Consider the following 24,083-nt stretch of genomic DNA (forward strand, 5'->3'; position numbering starts at 1 on the left):
TTTTTGTTTTACTGGTCAATTATTGTAGTTGGTTTCAGTAATAACTTACACCAAGATACCCAACAAAAGTATTGTAACTTAGAACAATTCAAGAATTAAGAAATAACATTCTATTTATGCAGCATATCTTTAATATGACATCATCAAGTTGGAGGCAGACCACAGGTTTACTTGTCAATCTTTATAATTCTGAAACATCACTTATTAAAATAGATGTTTACCTCGTGTATCTGAAATACCGGGCCATCGCAGTTACTAATTGTAACTTTCACATTGTAAAGGAAACAATAAAAATCTAGTGCTGAAATTTGATTCCTTAACTATCAATTCTGTGTCGTATTGGACACGTCCTAAATACAAGTGCTCAACAAATTTGGGTTCCTTTCCCATAGAGAATGGGGTACTGAACATGAAATATTTTCGACATGATGTCTAGCATCCATTCTATTCTGATCAAGACCCATAATACCTATAGCACAAATGTGCTCTTATGATAAATTCTCCTTTAAATAGATCATGCAAACAAAGTTTCCACAAGCTTCCATTGATCAACATTGAGTCTGATCGGCCCAATTTTGCTTCAGGCCATATTTGGTTGACACACCTTCAAGGGATAGCGTTTATTAGGCGGAACCTCTACCACTGCTCAGCCAAACTACGGAAATCGGCCTACATCTCGCTTGTCAGATCAACACTGGAATATGGAGCCATCATATGGGACCCATTCTTACAGTCGGATATTGACAAGCTGGAGAGGATTCAAAGGAAGGCTGCTCGATTTATCTCGCGCGATCACAGAACAAGATCTCCTGGATGCGTCGCCAACATGCTCAGGGACTTGGACCTGCAAACATTACAACAACGCAGAAAGGAGCTACGTCTGACCTTCCTGTTCAAGGTGGTGGAGGGTTGGTACCGGCTATACCACCTAAGCCCTACTTAAAACCAGTGAGAATTAAACGCAAAGTGACAGCAAGGCATTTTGACAGCTTTATCTCAACAAACGTCGTTGAAAATAGTGTTACAAACTATTGCTGCGAAAACAGAAACACTCAGGAAGTCTGTTTTCCCCATGACTATAATAGACTGGAACCATCTCCAGGACAAACAAGTCCTTGTGAAATCTGTGGAGATCTTCAAATCTTGTCTCTACTCGGACTACAAAACCTCTATGCGCTCTTCCCTTCCGTTGATTGATTCTCTTCCCGAGAAGAGTCCTTAGGGAGTCTTCGTACTGCAGATTGTCCAAATAGACAAATAATGGTATGCCATATAATATATGGCATATTTATCTATAATCAGTGTCATGTAGACGTCACGAAGGTCAGTTCAGAGACGTATATATAACACACGTCTCGGGTCAGCTGTAGCCCGACAAACAGTCACATAATGTAAAATAGCATCTAAGTACAGTACGTTACATAATTTACACTGTTGCTCTATCCATTGAGGGGAACACGTCACCATTTTACACACAAACTTGACAATGTTGAGGTCCTTAGTAGTTTTAGGTGTTTTCCACAGAATGTACGGAGACGTACACCTACTATGAATGTCGCTATATCGTAAAAAGTCAAGATCATCCGTAAGTCTTTCATTCAGGAGAGAGTCCTCCTTTGTTTTAATAGAGTAATTTACAATCCGTTTCCATATCACTTTTGAGGGAAAATTGACATTTGTTATGTACCCTTGCAGGAATTGCTGTAAGTTGTATTTACATAACATAGACCAAATATCAGGTATACATCCAAGTTGGTTATTAAATGGGTCTTGAATGTACTGGTATAACCTTCGCAGAAATATCTGTTTAGAAAGAGTTTCTGACTTTGGGTGAATGAGAGTAGAAAGGAAGTGAGCTTCGAATTCCTTTTGTCGATTTCTGACGACAGTCTAGGAAGGCCTAGCATAGATTCACACATATGTGATCTGGTTAATTTCCGGAAGCATTGAGTTCTTTTTGCAATTGTGTGATGTAGGACGTCTATGCGCTGTAGATCATTTTTAGAAATTTTAGACCAAAACTCGGAACCGTAAAGAACACTTGGGATTATGACTTTCTTGTAAAATTCCGTTGTTTTTGTCCAAATTTGGTTAATAGATTAAAACAGTTCCTGCCTTTATTACACCCATTTTCTATAGCTAACGTACTTTTTTGAGATCGGTGGAGATAATAACACCTACATGCTTATATGAGTCAGAGGTTTGTAGGTTATGTTCCATGATTGACCATTTGAAATCGTTATTCCGTTTATGGCTATTCCCGAAGATAAGAACTGTGCTACTGTTTGCACTGTACGTGACCTTCCTTGTTTTAGCGTGTGTAAGGCTGACCGACTGGTTGCAATCAAGGCAATGTCGTCTGCAATAGCTGCGTACTACAATGTATGTCGTAAATCTTGGCTCCAACTCGGCTATGTTCCAACCCCAAGAGAATATCATTTATGAAGACGAGATATAAAAAGCTGGAGACCACTCCTCCTTGTCTAATTCCACTTGTACCGTGTGTCATAACTGTGCTATATATATATCAATATATGAATTGTTAATTAAAGTTAGGATTTCCCCTCGCAATCCCAACTTGAATAGCTTTTGCATAAGGCCGTGATGCCACAAAGTGTCAAATGCCTTTCGCTTGTCTAAGAATGCCACAAATACTTTACTGTTGTTTTCCAAGTTATAGTAAATGATCTCTCTCAAGTTAAGGACATTTTTGTGAAATATATAAATGCATTTTTAAGCTCAGTGTATAACATAGAACAGATTCACAAATTTCAAACGATAATGCAAAGGCATATTTGTAGAATTTAATACGTCAAGGGCTTTGTTTTTTGCAAATGACGGTCTGCATAAGTCATCTGCTAGTTGAAAGCCATAAGCACCCCCTCCCATTTATTTCACGCATTTCTGCATTTTTAAGTGAATTTTCCTAACTCAAATTTCTTTCATGATGCATTTGTGTTTCTGTTGCGATAACGTTTAATGTAAAAATGCCTGAATAAATTTGAGAAAAGCTGCTTGTGATCTGAACGCAAGTGTGTACAGATGGTGACATTTCCTTGTGAGAACCGGGCCGTAGTTCCCAATTAGCACAGCATATTTCGATACATTTTCCTGGTCTGAAAAAAACTGTTCCCGGTTCTCAAATTTATAATTTTTGAGATCTACGTAGGGAAGCTTTTGGACGAATCCCTTTAAGACACCTTTACAATATATTTTGTAAAGTTATGTGCTCAGAACTCCGCCTTGCCTGCTCCCTGTCGAACAGGAAAACGATCTGATTCTACCTTGAGTCGTTGAGATTCCTGTTCTGGCTGTTATACACAAAACATCAAATGCCAGTTTTGCATCCAGAAATGACCTGGCAGAATACAGCTTTGAATTCGCGCAGTTTTATTTTCGCGTTTTCATCAGGAAATATATGTGACGAGGAACAGTAGGTGTTACCTTAAAATAGCCTCGTCATACTGTGGACATATGTTTGATTGGTTGAAACTGACTAGTAAAAGTGCCCTGAACTTACGTATTTACTTGATTAAAAATTAAAGTACGTATTTACCCGATTACAAATTAAAGTACGTATTTACCCGATTACAAATTAAAGTATACATGTATATGTATGTCCCGAACAATTTCCTTCTGTATTTAGTCGAGCAACACATTATCTACGCTCCGATATTTTAAACCAGACCAAGAAAAGCTGAAACAGAAGCTGCATTTGAAAGAGCAGACAGGGAGGTTTCTATTTTAACTGAGTGACTCTAAACAACGGAAACGGGACTAGAAACAGTTAGTCCCCTGAGATTAGGTGCAACATTCCGTATCAACATTTTTTTTTATTAAGTCGTGGTTATAATATGACATTGAGGAATGCAATTTTGATACTCTGTAATGTATGATGATATTTGTCTGTAAGATAACTGCATGTTATACTTACAATATTGCTGGGAGCTGGACATTTTCGCTACAATCTTGAATTCGTGCATCCCGAGTTCCGCGAAAATAATACTGCCGCTAAAATTGCCCGGTGTACAGTATCCTCTATGAAGTCTGGCCTGGAGTGTGTCTGTTATCTTATCCAGGTGCTTCAGCAAAACATCTAGGACTTTGTACAGCACTGGCCTAACTGTGAGTCCCATGCAAATGGTAGTAATCTTTCAATCGCCATTTCTTTTAAGGATTGATGGCAGAATATTTTGATTGTTTAAAGCATGGGTAATCATGATAAGCCTGTGTAATTATTACTTAATGAATATGATTAACGTACTCTTATCTTCGTTTTGTCCTCTCCATTTCTTCGTCTTTTTCTTCCTTCGCCTTCGGAGTTTTGATAGGCGATATGAAATAAACGTAAAAAAACGGAGAGACAAAATGGCACAAATTGGTCACCATACGTTCCCAATATGTAAACACGCATCTGTAATAACATGCACTGAGCGTATCATCACCATCTGTTTGTTTATAGCTGACCTGAAGGACCTCCACATATGATCCTCCCACAAATATAGTATATATATAAGTATAGTATACAGATATACCATAGTAGTATCCAATCACAGGGACCTGAGAATGTGTTACAGCTATATTTGGACCTAAACTAAGGGGTTCAGAGTAATTTTATCTTTTAGGGGTTTAGATCGTCTTTCGGTAAACCAAAAATATCACCCCAAATGATTATATTTATATACATGTAAACGAGGGTTTAATCATTGGGGGTGTCATTTTTACCGAAAGTACAATAATCAGTATCGCAAAAAATACGGCTTATGAAATTTTATAATTTGAAATTGTTCATATCTTATCAAAAATCAGTTAAAAGAAAAAAAAGTTTGATTGGGGTAGCATTAAGGAATGATTGTGTATAGTTGAAATTTGCATTAATCAATGAAATTAAAATGTTGACTCAATTTGTCAAGTTTGAGCCTAGTTTTCTCATACCTTCCATGGAGCACACTTTCTCCCATATATAGGTGTATTATATTTATACCAGAACACCTGCATTTTCTTTTTCTTACCCCCCCNTCGAAGAAACAGTCGTTTGAAAAAAAATCAACACAGGTTTGGAATTGTATAGTCGTTAGTCGTTAGTCTATAGCATTTATTTGCTGTCTTAATTGATGTCCTGGGATCGACCTTTTAAACAATTCTTCCAGTAGTGTCCACTATCGGGCATTTAATCCTCTCTAAATGGATCCTGTTATTTCAAAAAGGAAGTAAACATTTCATAGTTAAACAATTCATACTAAACAAATAAGATCGTGACGGGGTAGTAGATTTTACATGTAGCTTATAATAGCACGGACTTATTAATTCCGTGATAATAGTAATTAAATGTTTGCATTTATTATTTTCAACATATTAATAAAAAAGAATTGAAAGAGTAATGTGTTTTACATTCACTCTTACGTCCTATAAAAAATGTTTCCACAGAACCATAAAAAAGCATTCGTAAAATTTTGCTTAACTTTTTAAAGCTAACAATTCTTTGTACAACTGGGTCTGTTCACGTGACTTCGGGTTGTGACCGATAATTTCCAGAGACCATCTAGTAGATGTTGTGGTCTGCTTTCAGCTTTTCTGTTGCACGTGTGTTTGTCAGTTCACAACAAATAAGGATGTCACACAAGCTGGCAGCAAACCTGTCAATGATGTTTAAAGAACACCCGTCTCTGTCGGCGCGTTACAAAGCTGCGAAAGACGCCGGTTTTAAGTATGTGGAGTGTGGGTTCCCGTACGTGGAAACACTGGAATCCATTAAACAAGCACGGGCAGCAGCCGGAGTGGAACAGATCCTCATCAATGCATGGCCTGGTATGATCACGGAAATGTTCTTAAATAACGATGACACATTCCTGTTTATGGATATTATGAAGATTTATCTTCTCTGCTCCGTCACCTGTTTTGACGGATGTCTTATTCAGTCTTTAGCTAGTTCTGTTGCATGAACGAATTGCGTTATTTATTATCAGCTAAGTAAATATGTTTGCTCATCTCTGTTTGAATGGAATAGTTGATAAAAATGTGAAAATATTTCTGAAAAAAACCCACTAGACAAGTATATCTGAAAAACACAATATAAGGGAGATAACTGCATGGTGGATTCTATTTTTGTACTGATTGAGGACTAATTTTTTAGCTGGTGGATGTAGCCCAGCTAATGTGAACAAGATAACTGGAAAAATTAGGGGCTCTTTTGCATTCATATTTTGTTAATCTTAATACATGGGGTTTTGTCCCGAGGATATTTGAAAACGATCATGCAAAGTTCAGTATTAATCTGTTGGTTGTGTATAGAACGCTATTGAAAATATAGAAAATACATTTTGGGCAAGGTCTGCCAGAGGTCAAGGTCACCATTGCTAACATAAGCTTGTGCTTGGTTTTGTTTGTCCAGATGATAAATTGTCAACAAACTTGATGTGTTGGTTGCCCAAATGGATGCAAAGAACCCTATTGATATTGGACATAAGATAAGATAAGATAAGTTTGTTGCTTGTTTATACATAAGCCCTCTATACCAGACTCAAAAAATACATACAAAGTATGATTATGCGTATGATGTAAATAGTTTGACAATTATATGATTGCAGCTCTGTTATTTAAAAAAAAAGTTCTTGGTTTTTCCAGTGGTTGTCTTAAAAGTTCATTTCTAAAAAAATTAACATTATTTGCTGAAGTAATATATTCAGGTAGTTTATTCCATGTTGATGAAATTCAAAGTAGAAAATAACTGCCCTAGCAGTTAGTATTCTTCTGGATAGCCGGTTAAAAGCTGAAATGGAATCGACAGAAATGCTAACCCCATCGATTTTGGGCATGGTAAGACAAAGGTCAATGTCACTGTTGCTAGAATTAGACTTTCAATTGATGCAAAGAACCCTATTGATATTGGGCATGGTCAGCCAGAGATCAAGGTCACCATTGCTCAAAATAGAATTTTGTGAATTACCATAAAAAGTTTGTACTCTGTATGTGGGTGCCCAGTGATTGCAAATCAGTTTATTGGTTTTAGGGGTGGCCTGTCAGAGGTCAAGGTCACCGTTGCTAAAAATGGAATTTTGCTACTTGAAAACTAACTGTCATGATACATAGATCAAATGGGGAGTTGTGGCAGATATACTGGTCTTTAGTGAAAGTTGTTAATGGATGATTGTATAAAATCTGCATTTTATATGCAGAGATATGGGTAGCACATCGTCATAGAATTATTGTATAACAAAAGTATCATGCCCTTCTCGAAGTCAAATCCCTAATAGGTTTATAGCAAATCCTGCATGTGTCATCCTCGGGAGGATATGCTGCCCCCAGTAGTTAACTCGTACTGTTACACCCAGAATACTGATGATTCTCTTTTGTTTATTTCTTTTCATGAAATTTCTGCAAGGTATGGTTTTCTTTCAGAAGCTATTCCGTCTTTGCGTATTGCAGAGTTATCTTCTCTTGGGAGCAGGTATTGATTGTTACGTCACTTGTTTGTGAGAGTAACGTCATCAATTTTTGAGAAAACGACGTAATTTTCTCGCACAAACCAATGACGTAACAATCAATACCTGCTCCCAAGAGAAGATAACTCTGCAATACGCAAAGACGGAATAGACTAGTCATGTGCGAAAAAGAGTTCCAGTGCATGGTTACAGTTTTTTGACTGGTAGGAGTATCCTTAAACTACATGTGATATCTAATATACCCTCTAGAGTCTGTTGATCGGTTGATATTGGTAAAATACCATCAAATGATAAATGAGCAATACATGTCTCATAGGCCTCTTGTTTTCTGTAGTCATTATAAAATGTGCAATCATATTTTTTGATTGTATCATTATCCTCTAGAAGTTAAGTTTATTATATTTATTATCATTGACTAAATCTAAATAGTTGTGCATTGGAAAAGTCAAAAAACTTATATTCAGATAAATGTGTAGCAGAACTGTACAGTGTTGTGACCAGGTAGTTAAGAGGGTTCTGGGTTCAAATCCCTGTCTGGCTGGTTCATTTCCCTTTCTTCCATTATGAAATTGGCAAGCTTACCAACCCTTGTTTCAAGCACTGGGTAAACCTGGGTTTTGAATAGTTTGTGTCTTCAGATGTGGGGAGTTGGGTAGACTCAGAAAAAGGAGGGATGAATGTTGCCGAACTGGACTGGGTCGATCATTGATGACTAGGAAACTCAATTTGTACAGCAACTGCCTGGAGTTCGGTGGGGCTCGGGTTCAAATCCCCGGTCAGGCTGTGTATTTCCCCCTTCTTCTATTACAATTAGGATCCATTGAAAAAAAAAAAATGAATAGTTGCATTTGGATTTTGAAAAAAATTGTCATCAAACAAATGTTATTTTTCATATCAGAAAAATATCCATTTAAACTTATTTTCACCACAAACTGTTCTTTGTCACTGGCAAAAATATATTGATATCATCTTCATTTTAGGTGACATACAAAATGGTGAGCTTGGTTTAGCAGCCCTTCCTAATAAAAGACAGGAGTTTAAGGACAAGCTGGAGACCTCCATAGATTATGCCAAGGCACTGGGCTGTAAAAGGTTAGCACAGGCGCTTAGGTGTCATTAATACCTACAGTTAGATCTGAATGTTTTAGAATGGGGATGTGAAAATACTAGGGCTGCAACAAATAAGGTAGCATACACAATATTCTTTGGGAGGTCACGATACACCTAGGATGTTTTCGGGCTATTGTCGTTTCTGAATTTAGTCTACTCAAAAAATATCCTTTCCAACATGGTGAGCTCCAGCTCCAGCTCGGCATGCAGGTCAAAAGACGTGAATTATATAAAACTTTTCAAGTCGTGCCCATGTCGGACCAAGTCTATTTCCAGTTGTAACAATTTGCCATTAAAAAATTGCAGCACATCTTTTCGCTTTGCTTCTACTGATGCTATATATATCGTGATCTGTATCATATGGTGACCAGCATATCGCAATAGATATGTATCGTTGCAGCCCTAAAAAGTGCATTATGATATCTAATAGATCCTTTAGAGACTATAATTAGCGATAGAACAGTAGAAATATCCTAGGTTTACCAAGGTCTCAAAACTCTTTATTGTTTGCATTGCTGTTTTAAGATCCTTTTCAGATTCATTGAATCATTTACTGACTCTTACAGTGCAGACGTAATGCTGGGTTGTTTATATGGACTATAGTTATAATGATACAATTTCTAATAAATATGAATTAGGTTTTAAATAAGAACCAACTATGATTGTACAATTTGATATGGTACGTACATCTCAAAATGGCGACAGTCTAGACCAGGTGCTTCATATTTTCACATCCCTTTGTTTTACATAAAAACAACATGTCCTTCATTGTCTTATGTTAACATCAGGTACAACTTACAAGTGACCTCCCTTTTAATGATATGCTCAACTTTCCTACAAAAAAACCTTACTTTTCTGTCGCGATTATTTATTACTTGCATGAATCTACTGTTTCAGACTTAATACCACCACATACATACTCTTTTAAAGATTTTTTTTCTTTCATATTTTGCCATTTATTTTGTTTTATATTAATGTTAACATTAAATGTTTCTAATATTTTAGACTTGCTTTGATGTACTTATTCTGTATATCAACAAACACAGCCATTTTCAGATTAAATGAAACTCATATTCAGTACCATCTAGAGTAAATAATTCACAATCTTTTGTCTCTGTTGAGTAGATATATTTTCTCTTTGTTTAGATAGTTATCATACATTTATTGTAATGATTAGTCATAAAATTCTTTTCTTGGTAAACAACCTGTGTAATACCAAAACATACCTGTTATCCACAGGATGCATGTGATGGCTGGACTAAAGCCGGTGTTCACCGATGAAGCTATGGAAGAGGTGTACCTAGACAACTTGCGCTATGCTGCTGACAGGCTTAGCAAGGCAAGAACCGTCACTCATTACCAAGTACCCTGTATTTACAGGTAGCATAGGAAGATTTTTAACTGTAATATAATTGTTACAGGAAAAAAATAAAATAGAAAGAAAGAAAAAGTGTATAAAAAAAATTGCTTAACCTGGTTTTAATTAAAAGTACACAACACACATATTTTCAAAGGACGCGCCTTATTCTGATGCACATACATATAAGTCACAATTAACTTAATTTGCAAGTATCAGCATTATTTGTATTTCATATTGTAGTTTAGAACATATTCATTGTGTTATTTTAAAAGTTGTTTTTTTAAATCACAGGAAAACATTATGGCTTTGATTGAACCAATCAACAACAGATTGACCATTCCTAAGTATTTTCTGACAGACATACACAAAGGTAAGATACATAATAATTGGCCTGTCATGTTCCACTATATGATACCACGAGACAACTAAATGGCCTTCCCTGCAGAATCAGAGGGTTTATTTATTACCCTCTTTTTGAGATCACATAGACAACAAGATTGATCTATCTCACTTATTATAATGATATTACAATAATTGGGAACATTTCTCTTTTTCCCTTTCTACACCTTCCTTCAACTTTTTTTTTGCTGCAGTGGTTGCCTATGTACATTGATTGTTTATTCTCCCACCCATCACAGGTGTGTCTCCCGTTTTAGCCAGAAAAGATCAGCTTGTCACCCCCTAGGGGGAGATAACCTCGTGCCGATTAGCACATGTTCAATTGTGACATCATTGAAATGCGTCATCGGTAATTGTGACGTCATCAAAAGTGAATGATGATATGCATACCCCACACATGTGTTTTGTTTACAAACATGGCAGACTACTGTCGGTGGAGTTGTAACTAAAATGATAGGATGGGAGAAAAATAATCATCCCCTACCTTGAGGGTGTAACAGAGAAATCTCCAACCCTCCGGTTAATGTTTTTGAGTTTTCTAAACCTTGGCAGAGCCTTGGGTTAGAAAACCCAAAAACATCACCCCTTCGGGAGGGAGATTTCTCTGTCACACCCTTAAGGTAGGGGAACATTCTATTAGTCAGTTTCTACCATATGAACTTATTGTATTGATGGACTGCTTAGACTACAGTGCAACACTATTCTTTTGATGAGCTGTTCAGACATCTGCAAGGCCCTGTATGAACTGCTGTGTGGGTTTTTTGTGACATAATTGTGTTCATGAGTCTTAGGCTAGTGTGCGACCCTGTATGGCGTAAAAGTGTTGAGAGCTGCTGAAAGTAGCCTACTGTGTGACGTTTTTGTATTGGTGAGGTGTAAAGCTACTGTGTGACGTTTTTGTGTTGGTGAGCTTAAAGCTTCTGTGTGACTCTGAATGGCGTAAAAGGGTTGAGGAGGTGCTCAAAGTACTGTGTGACGTTTTTGTGTTGGTGAGCTTAAAGCATCTGTGTGACTCTGAATGGCGTAAAAGGGTTGAGGAGGTGCTCAAAGTACTATGTAACGTTTTTGTGTTGGTGAGCTTAAAGCTTCTGTGTGACCGTGAATGGCGTAAAAGTGTTGAAGAGCTGCTCAAAGTACTGTGTGACGTTTTTTGTGTTGGTGAGCTTAAAGCTTCTGTGTGACTCTGAATGGCGTAAAAGTGTTGAGGAGGTGCTCAAAGTACTGTGTGACGTTTTTGTGTTGGTGAGCTTAAAGCTTCTGTGTGACTCTGAATGGCGTAAAAGGGTTGAGAGCTGCTCAAAGTACTGTGTGATGTTTTTGTGTTGACGAGGTGTAAAGCTACTGTGTGACCCTGTCTGATACTTTTTTGTTGACAAGCCTTAAGACCTATGTGTGGCCCCTGTATAACCTTATTGTGTTGATAAGTCTGAGACTATTTCTGTGGCTGGGGCTTCATGACCTAATTGTGTTGATAAGTCTGAGACTGCTTCTGTGGCTGTGGCTTTATGATCTAATTGTGTTGATAAGTCTGAGACTACTTCTGTGGCTGGGTCTTTATGACCTAATTGTGTTGATAAGTCTGAGACTGCTTCTGTGTCCCTTTATGACCTAATTGTGTTGATAAGTCTGAGACTATTTCCGTGGCTGGGGCTTTATGACCTTATTGTGTTGAAAAGTCTAAGACTACTTCTGTTGCCCTTTATGACCTAATTATGTTGATAAGTCTGAGACTACTTTTGTGGCTCCCTGTATAACCTTATTGTGTTGATAAGTCTGAGACTATTTCTGTGGCTGGGGGTTAATGACCTTATTGTGTTGATAAGTCTGAGACTACTTTTGTGGCTGGGGCTTTATGACCTTATTGTGTTGATAAGACTGAGACTACTTCTGTTGCCCTTTATGACCTAATTATGTTGATAAGTCTGAGACTACTTTTGTGGCTCCCTGTATAACCTTATTGTGTTGATAAGTCTGAGACTATTTCTGTGGTTGGGGCTTTATGACCTTATTGTTTTGATAAGTCTGAGACTACTTCTGTTGCCCTTTATGACCTAATTATGTTGATAAGTCTGAGACTACTTCTGTTGCCCTTTATGACCTAATTATGTTGATAAGTCTGAGACTACTTCTGTGGCTGGCGCTTTATGACCTAATTGTGTTGATAAGTCTGAGACTGCTTCTGTGGCTGGGGCTTTATGACCTAATTGTGTTGATAGGTCTGAGACTACTTCTGTGGCTGGGGCTTTATTACCTAATTGTGTTGATAAGTCTGAGACTACTTATGTGGCTGGGGCTTTATGACCTAATTGTGTTGATAAGACTGAGACTACTTCTGTTGCCCTTTATGACCTAATTATGTTGATAAGTCTGAGACTACTTTTGTGGCTCCCTGTATAACCTTATTGTGTTGATAAGTCTGAGACTATTTCTGTGGCTGGGGCTTTATGACCTTATTGTGTTGAAAAGTCTAAGACTACTTCTGTTGCCCTTTATGACCTAATTATGTTGATAAGTCTGAGACTACTTTTGTGGCTGGGGCTTTATGACCTTATTGTGTTGATAAGTCTAAGACTACTTCTGTTGCCCTTTATGACCTAATTGTGTTGATAAGTCTGAGACTACTTCTGTGGCTGGGGCTTTATGACCTAATTGTGTTGATAAGTCTGAGACTACTTCTGTGGCTGGGGCTTTATGACCTAATTGTGTTGATAAGTCTGAGACTACTTCTGTGGCTGGGGCTTTATGACCTAATTGTGTTGATAAGTCTGAGACTACTTCTGTGGCTGGGGCTTTATGACCTAATTGTGTTGATAAGTCTGAGACTACTTCTGTGGCTGGGGCTTTATGACCTAATTGTGTTGATAAGTCTGAGACTACTTCTGTGGCTGGGGCTTTATGACCTAATTGTGTTGATAAGTCTGAGACTACTTCTGTGGCTGGGGCTTTATGACCTAATTGTGTTGATAAGTCTGAGACTACTTCTGTGGCTGGGGCTTTATGACCTAATTGTGTTGATAAGTCTGAGACTACTTCTGTGGCTGGGGCTTTATGACCTAATTGTGTTGATAAGTCTGAGACTACTTCTGTGGCTGGGGCTTTATGACCTAATTGTGTTGATAAGTCTGAGACTACTTCTGTGGCTGGGGCTTTATGACCTAATTGTGTTGATAAGTCTGAGACTACTTCTGTGGCTGGGGCTTTATGACCTAATTGTGTTGATAAGTCTGAGACTACTTCTGTGGCTGGGGCTTTATGACCTAATTGTGTTGATAAGTCTGAGACTACTTCTGTGGCTGGGGCTTTATGACCTAATTGTGTTGATAAGTCTGAGACTACTTCTGTGGCTGGGGCTTTATGACCTTATTGTGTTGATAAGTCTGAGACTACTTCTGTGGCTGGGGCTTTATGACCTAATTGTGTTGATAAGTCTAAGACGACTTCTGTTGCCCTTTATGACCTAATTGTGTTGATAAGTCTGAGACTACTGCTGTGGCTGGGGCTTTATGACCTAATTGTGTTGATCAGTCTAAGACGACTTCTGTTGCCCTTTATGACCTTATTGTGTTGATAAGTCTGAGACTACTTCTGTTGCCCTTTATGACCTAATTGTGTTGATGAGCCATTCAAACCACCATGTGATTCTGTAGATTCAGGACTACTGTGTGATCCTGTATGACCTTATTGTGTTGATGAGTAGTAAGACTTATGAGTGATCCTATATATATGTAATTCTTTTTGTGATATATCTGACTTTTTCTTCTTTTCAGCAATAGAGTATATAAAGAAAATCGACCACCCTAATTTGAAGCTACAATTTGTAAGTATAATCTAATAAAAATTCCTAATTTTTTATCAATATTTTCATAATTTTATGCAAGTTTTTGAATTAGCAAAAATAACAATGACAGGCTAATGAGTGAGGGTGTAAAATTCAGGGTCACAATTCTGAATTGAGGATCAGAAGATCTCAACCAACTTTTGTTGCTAGCATCGTTAGGCCATGGGGATCAAAAGTTATACAAATAAAGCCACTGACCCTCCTGGGAGCTTAGGGACTGATTCAAATTGGGTCAAATAGGCCGATAGGCTTTAAGGTTACTCGACACATCGAGAAAAAGTTGAGAACATTTTATTTTAAAAAATTGGCATTTTCCATGATTATTGGGGGAAAAAATAATGAGCTTGCCGGATGCTATACTAAGGTCTAGGAAGTTATTGGGTAATCATAGGAAACACAATTGCAATAGTTTGATTTCAATGGTTTTTATCCATTTTTTCGTGGTGTGTTGAGCCACCTTAAATGACATCTTCTCCCAAAGCACTGGACAGATTTCAGCCAAATTGTAGTGTTAGCATACTTAGCCCATTGGGATAACAGGTTATGCCAATACAGTAGCGGACCCTCCTTGGGCTAAGGGGTGGAGTGAAAGCTATCAAATTTGAAGAAATATTTTAAATGACATTTTTTTCCAAAATACTTGGCAAACTGCAATAAAACCACCCATAACCAATGAGGATCAAAAGTTATACAAATAAAAGGGCCTGCCCTCCTTGTGGGCACTCTACTTACGCATCACTAGGCAGACTTTCAGATTGATTTCATAATAACCAGGTGAGCTGTTCAAGATCCAACTTCTTTTTGATTACAGGATTTCTTCCACATTCAAATAATGGATGGCAACCTGACAGGAAATCTGAAGAAGTATCTTCCTTACATAGGTATGTCAAATTGGAAAAAGTTCACTGTTAGATGCATACCTGGATATATCAGGACCTGAGTCAAGTAAATACACTGTTAGATATCTACCTTGACTTTGGTTTAGTAAATACACTGTTGGATATCTACTATGACCTTGGTAAAGTAAATACACTATTAGATATCTACCATGACCTTGGTTAAATAAATACACTGTTAGATATCTACCATGACCTTGGTTGAATAAATACACTGTTAGATATCTACTATGACCTTGGTTAAGTAAATACACTGTTTGGTATCTACTATGACCTTGGTTAAGTAAATACACTGTTTGATATTTGCCATGACTTTGGTTAAGAAAATACACTGTTTGGTATCTACTGTGACCTTGGATAAGTAAATACACTGTTAGATATCTACCATGGCCTTGGTTAAGTAAATACTCTGTTGGACATCTACTATGACATTAGTTAAGTAAATACACTGTTAGATATCTACTATGACATTGGTTAAGTAAATACACTGTTAGATATCTACTATGACATTGGTTAAGTAATTACACTGTTGGATATCTACCATGACATTGGTTAAGTAATTATACTGTTAGATATCTACCATGACATTGGTTAAGTAAATACACTGTTAGATATCTACTATGACATTGGTTAAGTAATTACACTGTTGGATATCTACCATGACATTGGTTAAGTAATTATACTGTTAGATATCTACCATGACATTGGTTAAGTAAATACACTGTTAGATATCTACTATGATATTGGTTAAGTAAATACACTGTTGGATATCTACCATGACCTTGGTAAAGTAAATACACTGTTAGATATCTACGATGACCTTGGTTAAGTAATTATACTGTTAGATATCTACGATGACCTTGGTTAAGTAATTATACTGTTTGATATCTACCATGACCTTGGGTAAGTAAATACACTGGTTGATATCTACTATGAACTTGGTTAAATGAATACACTGATGGATGCTTAAATGAACATTGGTTAAGTAAAGAGACTGTTAGGTGACCTTGGTCATTTAATTGACAGTTGGATATCTAATTGGACCTTGGTCATGTAAATTGCCCTTGACCTTACAGTGCCATCAAGTAGTTTCAGTTTCAGTATTTCAGCTACCAGTATATGTCTTGGGTGATATCAGTAAATCTACCTGTCAGATTAAGTTAAATGTTGTTACCTGTTCGTTATTACAAACCTGTGCATTATTCTATCTCAACTGAAGGTCACATACAGATTGCCCAAGTACCAGACCGGGGTGAGCCCACCGATGGGGAGATAGACTTCCCGTACGTCTTCAAACTCCTCAAGGATGTGGGGTATACGGGCTACATAGGACTGGAATACATCCCTCGAGGTCAGCACAGCACAGCACAGCCATTATCATCATATTATTTTTCAAAAACTTCAGAAAAACTTTTTCTTGGAAATAATTCACAGTCATGAGTAGAAAAGGAATAAGATATCATAGATACAAATTCATTCAGCATCCTTATTGGTCCAGATATTTGTTGGTCAGAGAGCAGTTTCACTGGTCGTATTTAAAAGACATGCATAGAAAGAATACAGGTTTACTGTGTTTTGTTGTTTTTCCAGTGTTCATTTCAAATCTTCAGCAAGTATGTAAATGTATGGAAAATCTCAGCATTACGATATCCATAGGAAATTTCCTACATCCCAAAATTTCTCAAGACTGTTTCTGTTCATACCAACAGTTAAAAATTTACATTGTTTTCAAACAGGTAAAACTGAAGATGGACTGAAATGGATTCAAGAATTTGGACTAAAACTTTGATGGACCTTGGGTGAAATCCGTGTATTTACAGATTTGGGGAAAATTTTGAGAAACAAGAAGGTTCAAGTAGCGCCTTTGTAGTCCAAGTGTGGTTCAAAGTGTCCAGTTTTCTCATACCTATTTATGTATTACAGACAACACATTGTATATATGCAGGACAGCAGTCCACACCTGGGGTGCAGGATATCCCAATCTTCTGTTGATTTCTTTGAAATTGTGAGGTTGCAATAAGTTAATTACTTCTTTCTTAAATACAGGATATTTTCATGTTCCTGTCAGCATCCTTTTCACTAGTTATAGTACTTGTATATTTGTCAAAATGTGGGGAAATGAATTATTTGATATATATATCTTTACTTTCGTCTGCATACCACTGTCATAAATAGTTTGATTTTGTGCTCGAAGAATTCCTGTTATTATCATGTCATAGGACAATATGATATTAAGCAATATGTGATATTTAAGTTAAGTACATGTAGTAACATTGCACTAAATAAAATTGCAAAGAAAAGTTCCACCTAGAATTGTGTTCTTGACATGTTGTTATCTTCCCCTGTGTGTAGACAAATCAAGCTACCTCAAGGTAAATGATTTTTCTGACTAAGAGTTGCTACCTTTGTACCTTCGGTGTGGTATTCATATTTCATTTTGATATTGTGCATGTACAATTCCTGGATTGCAACATTTTTAAAATGTTCAGTGATATTTGACATAAAGAGTACATCAAGGTAAAAACTATTAATGCCAATGAAGGATAAACCATAAGTTCACAACTCAGGTGGGAAGGTAAACTCTTATTCCTGTTTATAAACGTTACAGTGGTACCCCTTGCCTTAAACTAAAATGTTATATCAGGGAAATCCACTTTATTTTCATGGTTGTGACATTAAGTGTTATACACTGTATTTACATGGTTATCACATGCAGTGTTATACACTGTATTTACATGGTTGTGACATGCAGTGTTATACACTGTATTAACATGGTTGTGACATGCAGTGTTATACACTGTATTTACATGGTTATGACATGCAGTGTTATACACTGTATTTACATGGTTGTGACATGCAGTGTTATACACTGTATTTACATGGTTGTGACATGCAGTGTTATACACTGTATTTACATGGTTGTGACATGCAGTGTTATACACTGTATTTACATGGTTGTGACATGCAGTGTTATACACTGTATTTACATGGTTGTGACATGCAGTGTTATACACTGTATTTACATGGTTGTGACATGCAGTGTTATACACTGTATTTACATGGTTGTGACATGCAGTGTTATACACTGTATTTACATGGTTGTGACATGCAGTGTTATACACTGTATTTACATGGTTGTGACATGCAGTGTTATACACTGTATTTACATGGTTGTGACATGCAGTGTTATACACTGTATTTACATGGTTGTGACATGCAGTGTTATACACTGTATTTACATGGTTGTGACATGCAGTGTTATACACTGTATTTACATGGTTGTGACATGCAGTGTTATACACTGTATTTACATGGTTGTGACATGCAGTGTTATACACTGTATTTACATGGTTGTGACATGCAGTGTTATACACTGTATTTACATGGTTGTGACATGCAGTGTTATACACTGTATTTACATGGTTGTGACATGCAGTGTTATACACTGTATTTACATGGTTGTGACATGCAGTGTTATACACTGTATTTACATGGTTGTGACATGCAGTGTTATACACTGTATTTACATGGTTGTGACATGCAGTGTTATACACTGTATTTACATGGTTGTGACATGCAGTGTTATACACTGTATTTACATGGTTGTGACATGCAGTGTTATACACTGTATTTACATGGTTGTGACATGCAGTGTTATACACTGTATTTACATGGTTGTGACATGCAGTGTTATACACTGTATTTACATGGTTGTGACATGCAGTGTTATACACTGTATTTACATGGTTGTGACATGCAGTGTTATACACTGTATTTACATGGTTGTGACATGCAGTGTTATACACTGTATTTACATGGTTGTGACATGCAGTGTTATACACTGTATTTACATGGTTGTGACATGCAGTGTTATACACTGTATTTACATGGTTGTGACATGCAGTGTTATACACTGTATTTACATGGTTGTGACATGCAGTGTTATACACTGTATTTACATGGTTGTGACATGCAGTGTTATACACTGTATTTACATGGTTGTGACATGCAGTGTTATACACTGTATTTACATGGTTGTGACATGCAGTGTTATACACTGTATTTACATGGTTGTGACATGCAGTGTTATACACTGTATTTACATGGTTGTGACATGCAGTGTTATACACTGTATTTACATGGTTGTGACATGCAGTGTTATACACTGTATTTACATGGTTGTGACATGCAGTGTTATACACTGTATTTACATGGTTGTGACATGCAGTGTTATACACTGTATTTACATGGTTGTGACATGCAGTGTTATACACTGTATTTACATGGTTGTGACATGCAGTGTTATACACTGTATTTACATGGTTGTGACATGCAGTGTTATACACTGTATTTACATGGTTGTGACATGCAGTGTTATACACTGTATTTACATGGTTGTGACATGCAGTGTTATACACTGTATTTACATGGTTGTGACATGCAGTGTTATACACTGTATTTACATGGTTGTGACATGCAGTGTTATACACTGTATTTACATGGTTGTGACATGCAGTGTTATACACTGTATTTACATGGTTGTGACATGCAGTGTTATACACTGTATTTACATGGTTGTGACATGCAGTGTTATACACTGTATTTACATGGTTGTGACATGCAGTTTTATACACTGTATTTACATGGTTGTGACATGCAGTGTTATACACTGTATTTACATGGTTGTGACATGCAGTTTTATACACTGTATTTACATGGTTGTGACACTAAGTGGAAAACACAGTATTTACATGGTTGTGCTTGAAGCAATATATTCATTTACTTGTAACTAACAAAAGAAATAATAAGAGTATATAAATTAATATAGCTTTTGTTGGTAAGTTAAGCAATTAATATTTCTCAAAATATTTCTACATACATATTTGTCAGTCCTTCACTTGAATCAAAATGTGCATTCGGTCCCATGTGAAAGTCGCACTTATGCTTATAGAAATAGGTGTACGTGCAATTTTCAGGTAACGGGTGTTAGTCACAATAATGCGAATGATTAAGTACCGTTTTTGTCTAAATTGTGTTCTGGCAATAAGTTTTACTGACTGGAGAAACTGCAGTGATGATAATAATTCTATTTTTATTTATTCTTGTTTTGATTTTCTAAAATTTTCAGCTTATTCAACTGGTACAATAAAGGAGAATTATTCATAGAAATGTCTTTGTAATGATTTACCAAAACAACAAACATCATGTACCATTTTTTATTGGTCAGCAAAATTTTTGTTGCAAGGTTTGTAAGCAGCAAAGATGTGCACCTGATGTAAATTCAAAAAGATTCACATTATATCATTGAGTATAAAGGTAAATACATGTAATCTGATTTAATCATGACCAAGTATAAAATGTAGACTAATAGAATTTTCCCCTACCTTGAGGGTGTGACAGAGAAATCTCCAACCCGAGGGATGATATTCTTGATTGTCTTACTCAAGGGTAAGACTTTCAAGAATATCACTCAGAGGGTTGGAGATTTCTCTGTCACACCCTCAAGGTAGGGAATGATTGTTTTTTTCTCCCATCCCTTTTCACTCACAAATACGCCGACAAGCAGTGATTGCATGAAATATGAACGTTGATTGCATGTTTTTCCAGCAAATCCAGAGTTGTCTTCCTTGGTCTGCTACTGTTGACATGACGTCAATGCATTAATGACGTGACGTCGTACTATTGTTATGACTAAGATCGCGCCATTCTGCACAAGGCTATCTTAAATCCACCAGGGAGTGACAAGCTGATCTTTTCCAGCTTAAAAGGGAGACACACCTTTGAAGGATGGGAGTAAAAGGGGGACACACCTGTGAAGGGTGGGAGTAAAAGGGAGACACACCTGTGAAGGGTGAGAGTAAAAGGGAGACACACCTGTAAAGGGTGGGAGTAAAAGGGAGACACACCTGTGAAGGATGGGGGAAATAAGAGATCAAGTATCTCCTCTGTATAACTCAGCAGCATGAGTACTTAAATCTTCTCTCCCTGCTATTCAATTAGAAATATACTCTTTAAGTTAACTAATACTGCAATCCATGCTAGGTCAATTCTGTTAATATTGTAGAGTTAACACATTTGTTCCACTTGAACTGCCTTCTTCCACACTGAAAAACTGAAGAATGGCATATCTTTTTCAAAGACCATCTTTATGCAAGAGGATACAAAGCCTGTCGATATAACCTAACCTTATGGGTATGGCGTTGCATAGAACGTTTATATAACTCAAACTTTTCACAATGATTGACTGTGACAATGAGTATGAAACCCATCGAGACACACTATCATTCTACATAGGACTTTTAAAATCTTTCAGATGACTTTCCAGTTTATGTCAATTTCTGCTTGGCAAGGTTTTTGTGTCGCCTGTGAAAAGTTGGTGACACATAGGTATTGCTATGTAGGCGTTGGCGTCGTCGTCTGCACAGAGATTTTCGTGCGTTAACTGCAGTTTCCTTGGGCCGATCAAACTCAAACTTCATGCAGTGCTTCCTTACCAAAAGTGCTTGCTTGGGATTGCTTTTCAGGTCCGAAGGTCAAAGGTCAAGGTCTCTGTTACTATAAATAGAAAATCTGTTTCACGCGTTAACTGGAGTTTCCTTGGGCCGATCAAACTCAAACTTCATGCAGTGCTTCCTTACCAGACGTGCTTGCTTGCGATTGTTTTTCAGGTCCGAAGGTCAAAGGTCAAGGTCACTGTTACTATAAATAGAAAATCTGTTTCCATGCGTTAACTGGAGTTTCCTTGGGCCGATCAAACTCAAACTTCATGCAGTGCTTCCTTACCAGAAGTGCTTGCTTGCGATTGTTTTTCAGGTCCGAAGGTCAAAGGTCAAACATAATCTATGATTATTGCTTACTTTTAACATTATTTCTTGAAATGAAAAGTGTATCTATTTCTTCGTAATCTCCTAGCTTCCTGCGCAGGCGACACATCCACTTCCGTGGAATTCTTGTTATTATTTTGGGTCAAAAGTATAACATTACCTGAAACAAGTTGATTTTTATATAATTGTATTACCAGTCATTAAGAGTGATGACACCCAAGACTTTTCATTTTCTATGAATATTTACAAAGAACAGAAGATGTATTATTTGTAAACCCACTTTAAGACATGTACATGTAACATTGGAACAACACCAGAGTCAAAGTATAATAAAAACTTATTTGTATTGCATGAATTTCGGTCAGAATAACTCAGTACCATTAGTATTACTTGTCAAAAATATCCAGTACAATTTAGTTCTAGTTCAGTCAGAATGATCCAGTATCATTAATTTTAGTTCAGTCAGAATGATCCAGTACCATTAGTTTTAGTTCAGTCAGAATGATCCAGTATCATTAGTTTGAGTTCAGTCAGAATGATCGAGTACCATTAGTTTTAGTTAAGTCAAAATGATCCAGTATCATTAGTTTTAGTTCAGTCGGAATAATCCAGTACTATTAGTTTTAGTTCAGTCAGAATGATCAAGTACCATTAGTTCTTGTTCAGTCAGAATGATCCAGTACCATTAGTTTTAGTTCAGTCAGAATGATCCAGTACCACTGATTTTAGTTCAGTCAGAATGATCAAGTACCATTAGTTCTTGTTCAGTCAGAATGATCCAGTACCACTGATTTTAGTTCAGTCAGAATGATCAAGTACCATTAGTTCTTGTTCAGTCAGAATGATCCAGTACCATTAGTTTTAGTTCAGTCAGAATGATCCAGTACCATTGATTTTAGTTCAGTCAGAATGATCAAGTATCATTAGTTTTAGTTTAGTCAGAATAATCCAGTATCATTAGTTTTAGTTCAGTCGGAATGATCCAGTATCATTAGTTTTAGCTCAGTCGGAATGATCCAGTATCATTAGTTTTAGTTCAGTCGGAATGATCCGGTATCATTAGTTTTAGTTCAGTCAGAATGATCAAGTACCATTAGTTTTAGTTCAGTCGGAATTATCCAGTATCATTAGTTTTAGTTCAGTCAGAAGGATCCAGTATCATTAGTTTTAGTTCAGTCAGAATGATCAAGTATCATTAGTTTTAGTTCAGTCAGAATAATCAAGTACCATTAGTTTTAGTTCAGTCAGAATGATCCAGTACCATTAGATTTAGTTCAGTCAGAATGATCCAGTACCATTAGTTTTAGGTCAGTCAGAATGATCCAGTATCATTAGTTCTAGTCCAGTCAGAATGATCCAGTACCATTAGTTTGAGGTCAGTCAGAATGATCCGGTATCATTAGTTTTAGTTCAGTCAGAATGATCAAGTATCATTAGTTCTAGTTCAGTCAGAATGATCTGGTATCATTGGTTTTAGTTTAGTCAGAATGATCCAGTACCATTAGTTTTAGTTCAGTCAGAATGATCTTGTATCATTAGTTTTAGTTCAGTCATAATGATCAAGTATCATTAGTTTGAGTTCAGGCAGAATGATCCGGTATCATTAGTTTTAGGTCGGTCAGAATGATCCAGTACCACTAGTTTGAGGTCAGTCAGAATGATCCGGCATCATTAGTTTTAGTTCAGTCAGAATAATCCAGTACCATTAGATTTAGTTCTGTCAGAATGATCCAATATCATTAGTTTGAGTTCAGGCAGAATGATCCGGTATCATTAGTTTTAGTTCAGTCAAGATAATCAAGTATCATTAGTTCTAGTTCAGTCAGAATGATCCAGTATCATTAGTTTTAGTTCAGTCAGGATAATCAAGTATCATTAGTTTTAGGTCAGTCAGAATGATCCAGTACCATTAGTTCTAGTTCAGTCAGAATGATCCAGTACCATTAGTTTTAGTTCCGTCAGAATGATCCAGTACCATTCGTTTTAGTTCAGTCAGAATTATCCAGTACCATTAGGTTTAGTTCAGTCAGAATGACCGAGTACCATTAGTTTTTGTTCAGTCAAGATAATCAATTATCATTAGTTCTTGTTCAGTCCGAATGAACGAGTACCATTAGTTTTAGTTCGGTCAGAATGATCCAGTATCATCAGTTTTAGTTCTGTCAGAATGATCCGGTGTCATTAGTTTTAGTTCAGTCAGAATAATCCAGTACC

At 36.8% G+C, this 24,083-nt stretch overlaps 1 protein-coding gene across 1 annotated transcript in view; it reads left to right on the forward strand.

Moving 5' to 3' along the window:
* The first annotated feature begins 5,504 nt into the window (after positions 1-5,504).
* LOC110442823 overlaps positions 5,505-24,083 on the forward strand; it is a 44,071-nt gene continuing 25,492 nt past the window's right edge. The window contains exons 1-8 of the mRNA XM_021486632.1: positions 5,505-5,808; positions 8,423-8,534; positions 9,792-9,891; positions 10,204-10,282; positions 14,079-14,128; positions 14,961-15,030; positions 16,265-16,396; positions 16,782-16,825. Of these exons, the coding sequence (XP_021342307.1) occupies positions 5,550-5,808; positions 8,423-8,534; positions 9,792-9,891; positions 10,204-10,282; positions 14,079-14,128; positions 14,961-15,030; positions 16,265-16,396; positions 16,782-16,825 (846 nt within the window). The 5' untranslated portion in view covers positions 5,505-5,549. The remainder of the gene's footprint in view (positions 5,809-8,422; positions 8,535-9,791; positions 9,892-10,203; positions 10,283-14,078; positions 14,129-14,960; positions 15,031-16,264; positions 16,397-16,781; positions 16,826-24,083) is intronic.

Source organism: Mizuhopecten yessoensis, unplaced genomic scaffold, assembly GCF_002113885.1.
Source record: "Mizuhopecten yessoensis strain PY_sf001 unplaced genomic scaffold, ASM211388v2 scaffold716301, whole genome shotgun sequence".
Classification (NCBI taxonomy): domain Eukaryota; kingdom Metazoa; phylum Mollusca; class Bivalvia; order Pectinida; family Pectinidae; genus Mizuhopecten; species Mizuhopecten yessoensis.